The sequence below is a fragment of the Panthera onca genome, chromosome B3 (assembly GCF_046562875.1).
Source record: "Panthera onca isolate mPanOnc1 chromosome B3, mPanOnc1 haplotype 2, whole genome shotgun sequence".
In the NCBI taxonomy this organism is placed as follows: domain Eukaryota; kingdom Metazoa; phylum Chordata; class Mammalia; order Carnivora; family Felidae; genus Panthera; species Panthera onca.
In genome coordinates, this window is record NC_138344.1 from 65,713,499 (window position 1) to 65,720,367 (window position 6,869).

Consider the following 6,869-nt stretch of genomic DNA (forward strand, 5'->3'; position numbering starts at 1 on the left):
CTGGGATCCCCACAAGTTCCCCATTAGTCTTGCAGGCCAGCAATTCGATAAGGAGCCTGGACCTCTGCTGCAAGTTGCCTCTGTGTCCGAAAGGCCGGTGTCGGGATGTGCCCGGGGCAGGGTTGGGGGGGGGGGGCGGGGGCTCGCTTCGCCACCACCACCTCCGGCCGCCGCCCACGGAGCGGGGTTCGTGCAGACGTGCGTGCGTCCGGAGAGCCCGGGAGGAGGCCGGACAGGGGCGAGGGCGGCGGGCGTGTGCAGGCGCTCCCCCTCCGCGTCGGCCGCCCCCGCCCTCACCTGGCCTTCCCTTTGCATGGTGTTCGAGGTGGACCTGCGTGCTTCCGATCGACCGGGGCGCTGGTGGGGGGCACCTCGCAGTCGCAAGCCAGCGAGCCACTCGGAGCGGCGCGAGCGCGGGCGTCGGGCTCCCTCCGCGGGGGCTGGGGCCGGGAGGAGGCTGCGGTGCGCGCGGGGAGGGGCGAGGCGGGGAGGGGGGCGCGCAGGTCTGACGGGGGAGGCCGGTCAGACTGTGATGAGAATGGAGACCGTCGGGGCAGTGTTTGAAGGGAGGTTTTAATATTAATAGTTTCGGTGTAGAGACAGAAGGGAGATTGCGTCTACGGCTCCTCGGGGCAGACTCTGGGTGACAGCGATGATGGATGATCCAGCAGAGCCAACAGCTCCTCCCCTCCAGCCCCAACAGTGTCAAAGCTACTTTACTTGAAGCTTTAGAAATAAAATAAACAGCATCCCCCCCCCCCCACTCTTCATACACCTCCACTCCCACCCCCCACCCCCGCTTTCCGACATCGATTTATAGATCATTATGAATCAATCACTGCTCTCAATACTTTCCCATTGGCTTAAATAAAACAGTCAAAAGATGAAAACATGGGGTTCGGTGGGGGATTTTTTTCTTCCCCCCCTGACAGGAACAATCGCAAAATCCATTATCTCATCATCAGAGGCACCGAGTTAGGAGGTGTAGAGAAAGGAAGGGGTCGCCCAGGAAATAACTGGGGATTGGGGGGGGGGGTGGCGATGCTGGGGGAGGGAGGGTCACCCAGCTGCTGCCTTTGTTCAGATGGGTTTGGTTTGTGGTTGGGTTGGGGTTTTTCGAACGGGGGACCCCGTGTGAGAATGAGATGCCTACAGGTTTTGTAACCTAATTATTTAACTCCTTGGGAGAAACCTATTTGAATGCGTGTCTCGGCAAACATCAGATGTTGTTGGTAGTGAGGTCGCACATGGGAAAAGGTGTGGAGGAATGGGTCCGTCTGGAGGGCGGGTTTTCACTTTGTTGTGAGCGAGTGTGGGAGGGTTTGCTGCTGGGAAGGGGGATTCTCCCACCCGCAACGCCCTCCTCTCCCCGCCGTTGGTTGTTTTGTGTCGTCGGAGCTGGTTTGGATCTGGGACCGGCCGCCCCCGGTCGCCCCCACCCCCACCTCGGCCGCCCGAGGCTTTTTCTTCCCTCTCTTGCCCCTTCGCGGCGGTGCTGGAGGCTCTCTAGGTGTTTCTATGACTACATTGTGTGTGTGGGAGGGTCAGATGTGGGGGTTGCCCGCGAGAGGGCCGTTCCTGGGCGATCATTTATCAATGTCACCCACATAATGATTCTCTCTGCAGCCTCCTATTGATGAGGATAATTACATTAGCTCAGAGTGACTGATCAATGAAAAACCACCACACAAAAACTTCTTTACTCCTCTATAATACCAAAAACCGATACAGAAATAACATAGAAAGCCTGATTTTCTTTCCTTTTCCTATCCACCAATAGGTTCGGCACCCCTCCGCCCCCCAAAAGGACTGGGAGTAAAGTAAGAAAATAGACCCAGGTTTGTTTCGTTTAAAGGAGGATGCAATTTTGCCCGTGAATGCATTTTCTCAAAATGCGTTTGCTTCATTCCTTCTTTGCTAAAGAATATCAACGGATTTGCTAATGTGAGTTGCTTTTAGACTGGTCTGTGGTTTTCCGTTCTTTTTATTTCTTTCCTCCCCTTTGGGCATTTTTTTTTTCTGCTTAAAAAAAGACAATCCTTTTATAAATAACTGGAAAAGGAAATTACTCTAGGTCCTCTTTTTTTTTTTTTTTTTTTAAGCATTTGCCTAAGTCGGGTTATCTTTTGTCTTTATCACTTCATAAAGTAGCGCAATTAAAGATGTGATGTTGCATGGGTATAAAGGGTGGATCCATAATACGGCGACATAATACGCTATATTCTCGCCTGAAAGTTTGCAGCTAAATTACAATTTCGCCTTTCCTAGACTTAAAAATCAATGTTTTCTCAATTAAAGGGAATTTTAATGGTTTACTTGTGAGTTGTTAAAGGCGCTGTAAATTTTATTGTAATGCTTCTTGGCTTCGGAGTAGATGCAGGCGACCGGTTGATTCTCGTGGTCTTTTTCCTCTCAAAGAACCTAGTCCAGGAACTTCCAGTGTGTCAGATCAAATCCAAGCAACAAAGGTAAGGAGGGTTTCGAGAGAGACGGGGCAAAGGGTGGGGAGCCCGCCAGGGGAGCCCTCCAGCGCTAGAGGCCATTGTCTTGTATATTTTCACCTCTCTGTGTCCCGCCTCCAGAAAGTGACAGAAGTGTCCCTTTTCACTCTAATCTTTCTCAAAGGGGAGCACGTTCGACTCCCATCTGCTCTGTGATGGCCAGAAAAGAAGCTGCATTTGGGGAGCATTCTAGACTGTCTCCAGTTTCCTCCTTCCCTTTCTCTTCTCCTTATTTTGCCAAAATTTAAGTCTGAACTCTTTCACAAATTCTGCCATATTTTATATGTGTTCTGACCTCTATGTCAGAACTCATTCCCCACCCTCAAGAGCGCTCACTGTTTACAGATGTTTTCTCCTTCCACACGGTCCCACCTAGTAAAAGTTCCCGCAGAGAATTAACTGTGGTGTGTTAATAGCCCAGGTCTGCTACTGCTCTCTCCTGCAAAGCTGAAATCTGGTAAAGGTGGAGAATGGCATTGAACTCATGTTGGGTAGCTGCTCCAGGCCCACAGGAGCCCAGACCTGAGCATTCCAGGCCCGGGGATTGGGTGGGAAGCAAGGTAGTGAAACTTTCAGGATGTAAGGCAGAGAGGAAGATAAGAAAATGTGGCTAGAACAGATCCTAATAAGAGAAGAATAGGGGAAGGCAGAAAAACGAGCCTTTGGGACCTCTTTGTGATTTAAAAAGAAATAATAATGAAGGGAAATGGAGTATCTAAAGCTTGCTATTACATTTTTTTAAACCCAATGTCTGTTTAAGAACAAGTCCTCAGAGATGCCAGCAAGGGCCTGAGTTTCCAAATAGAACTGCTCACAAAGTTCCTTTGCAGTTCCCTCTTCAGTTAATTTGCTGGGAATGTGAAGACTGGGGAGAGGGCTCTGTGTGTGGTGTACCAAGGGCTCCAGTGAGAGTATGATGGGAAGGGGCACCTAGATATAATGAGGCTGCTGTTTGAAGCTGAATAGAGAAGTGGGGAAGGGGGAGAAAGCCGCACGACACTACGGTGCACTTTAAAATTATTCACACCTACCTGCCTTTCCCCTTTAACCACACTATCAAATATTATACATAGGTGGGGGAAATTTCCAGTTCATCATCTTTTGTCTATAGCCCCACCCAATTGATCCCCCTGTGCTTAGAAGGCTGACATGTAAGCCTAGACCATGGCCTTTTTATCAAGTGAGTGGGGCTTTGTTAATGTATTTGTACTTTTCAGCTTTCAGTCTAAGTTTCTCGCTTTGGAGGAAGGAGGGGTGCAAGAAAGGAGGGGGAGGGGAGCAGAACACAAAGACTATCTAGTTCTCACCAAGCAGGTTTCAGAATAGGAACTTAATGGGAAGGGAAAAAATGAAAGAATGAAGAAAAAAAAAATAAAGAGTGTGGTGAAAATTGCTTATCACAACAGGTTTGCTTGTCTGGAAGAGAGGTGATTCTGCGAATATTCTTCCCTTTGAGGATTCTGTTTTCTTCTTGTTGAAACATTTTCAAATTTTAATCGTTTAGCAGACAAAAACCTCAATATAAATATGACATGGGCCACTGGCAAAAAAGCCGAACTTAAACTCCGTGCTGAGAGGAGGGGGTGTGTGTGTGTGGGGGGGGGGGGGGTGGAGAGAGCCCTTTCTGATTAATAACTAGCAGGGTAATGTTGAGGGCTTTTTCTGCCCGATTGCCTTTTTGAATTAGAGCCGATTTCTTCACACTTCAATAGTGCCTGTCTCCTTTAAAATGACTGGCAGATTTGTTTCTCTTTTTTTCTCTCCCTGAGACTTAATGATGTAAATTTTCTAATTAGTTAAATCATATTGCTTAAAGGCCTAATATTTACCGTGTAAGAAATGATCATCCTGATTTGGACCTCTTGAAATATTCCGAGAAATAACATTTGGCTTTTAGGTTGAAGGATGAGAGAAGAGGAAGCTGTGTTAGGGACAGCAGTTTAGAGGAGAGAAGGCATAGACCCCGGCAACATGTTAAATTAATAGTTGAAGTTGAGCTGGGCTCACACCCCAAGTCCGCTTTTATTTTTCAATCAGCGAAGATTTAATTGGCAGCCCTCAGGCCGGGCGATCTGATATTTTCTCATTAGTTTCCCATCACTAATCTTGAGTGTTAGATTGGCTTAAAGGTTGTCAACATTTGACCAATTTTATTTAAGGGGGAAAAAAAATCCCGCATTATGGCTCCGGGATGTGAGATCTGCAAATAAATCCTGCTTGGATCAGCGGAACTAACAGGCGAAAAAAATGTTGACTATTCATCGTCGCATTTAATAAGTTGCATTAATGTATATTTCAAGGCTAGGGAGAGAGAGATTGTACAAGAGCTGTGTAGATGCAGATGAAAAGAGGTTGATGGGGAGGCGGCTGCAGTGAGCGCGATGGGTAGGTAAAGTGAGGCGTAGGTGCCTTTCGAACGGAGGGGTAAATAACCCAAGTAGAATAGCTGCTGAGGGTTTAGGACCTACAATCCCTCCTCCCCTTCCTTTTGCAGCTGCGTGAAACTAACTGCAAAGCCGGTATTGAAGCTCGGAGCCGCACGGCTGTCTCGTCCACATATAACATCAGAGCGCCCCCTGCTGGCCAGCGGAGTAGACCGCTGCAGGTCAGCCCCCTGCGAAGCAAATCTTGTTTTTCTGTGTCCCCCCCGCCCCCCATCACAGTGACTCCCTTCCACCAACCCCACCTCGGTTCTGCAGCAAAACCCCGCGGGAGAGAAATAACTTGCAAAGGCTGAACATTTAAATGAATAAATAATAAAAAAATAATAAAGTACGAAGGAACCCCCACCTTCTCTTGGCCTCCGGGGAATTAACTATCAAATGACTAGAAAAGGGACACATTTTCTCTTTCTAAATCCTTTTATTCTCTGGGTGTTTGCTGTGATTTGTTTGTTTGTTTTGGCCAAACTGTAGATTCCGGAGTGTAAGGAAATGTTTGTAATAGATGCTGTCAAAGTTTAAAAAAAAAAAAAAAAAAAAGGATATCTGATGGGGAAAGAGGTCAATACAAAACAGTATTTTGCAGCTTCGCAAAATAAAACTCCTGAGGAGCTCGCACTGTTTCTGTAACGTCCCGCAGAATCGCTTTCGGAATTCAGTGCCTGGTATTGAATGACCCTTTCCTGCACCGCAAAGAAAATACTGGTCCCTGTCCGACTTTTTCCTCCCAAATAGAGAATGTATTCAAAAGTTGTCTCCATACCTTGTCTATCCACACACACACACACACACACACACACACACACACACACACGGTCTTTTCCCGTGCTTCTCAATTTTGCTGGAAACGGAAAGGGTAGCTGGAGCGCACCAAAAACAAACCGCCAACGTCTTTGACATTTGATCATATTCTGGTGCTTCACGTCAAATGCAAGTGTGGGACTATCTGAGAGTGTCTGGATTACTATTTTTTTTTTCGACCGTTTTGGTGCATACAGGCGTTTTCTCGGCTTCCCAATTAATCTTCACGGATTTATGACCGCTCTAACGCGAGGGCGCACAGGTAACGAGAGCCGGGGCAATCTCCGGCTGGCAGACGCGGTGACTCCGCCGCCAGCCTCTACTCTTGGGAAAGGCGCTGGCATAGCAGTCCTGACTCGGAAAAGTCTCCTGACCACAGCTAGACCCCACACACAGAGTGTAAACCTGCAGCGAGGAACGACTTTAGTGTGTGGGGAGTTTGGGGGTTGCTTTTGAAAGCCCCGGATTTCAGGATTCTGTGCAAACTCCTGTCAGCAATGGGGCACGGGGAAAGGCAGGGAGGAAAGGTGGGTGTCTTGACGTTCATTTCTGGCCAGGGTACCAGGAGTGTCTCCTTTACAAACCGCTCTCTTCCCTTGCTTCTCCCTAGAACCCTCCTGTGTCACGCCTTCTCCAACCCTCCTCTTTGGGGACGCTCCGGACCGGGATGGGGACCCCGGGGGAACAGGGAAGGTGCTCTGCTAGGACAAGTCAGAGGCCGCCCGGGTGTTCTGGTGTTTGAAGAATTGCTGGGATTATTTTTGCTAAATGAGGTAAATTAAATATACTCCAAGTTGTTCTTTTTTTTTTTTTTTTTTTTGCCCGTTTTAAAGAAGTTCAGTGAGTTCAAACTTACTTTAAATGTAAACCCTGGTCTGGAGGAAGCAGAGTCTGCGGCTTGCCACTGAAGTTGACTTTTGGAAAGGTCTTCATTAAGCTCAGAAGTGGAAGAGGAGTTATCTGCAGACAATATTGGTTCCTTTAAATATGTATGTATATATAAAACACGTTTTATATATCTAGATCTATCTACCTGTAACAAAGAAAAGGAAGCAAGTGTCCCCAATGCAGTTGAATCTGTGTAGAAATGTTTCCAGTAAGACACTTACAGATTAAGAAAATAGGA

The 6,869-nt window shown here is 47.7% G+C and overlaps 1 protein-coding gene across 2 annotated transcripts; it reads left to right on the top strand.

The window, feature by feature from the left end:
* Positions 1-1,040: 1,040 nt before the first annotated feature.
* On the top strand, positions 1,041-6,535 carry LOC144616555 (uncharacterized). Of its 2 annotated transcripts, XR_013555913.2 has the most exons (4): positions 1,041-1,944; positions 2,419-2,468; positions 4,996-5,106; positions 6,354-6,535. XR_013555913.2 is itself a non-coding variant. In XM_078447708.2 (3 exons), exons 1-3 carry the CDS (start codon positions 2,353-2,355, stop codon positions 6,523-6,525), a joined length of 399 nt encoding a protein of 132 aa, XP_078303834.2. In that variant the 5' UTR covers positions 2,158-2,352; the 3' UTR covers positions 6,526-6,535. The 2 variants fall into 2 exon arrangements, 1 of the variants encoding a protein (XP_078303834.2); XM_078447708.2 differs by lacking the exon at positions 1,041-1,944 and having other exon boundaries at positions 2,158-2,468.
* Positions 6,536-6,869: the final 334 nt, after the last annotated feature.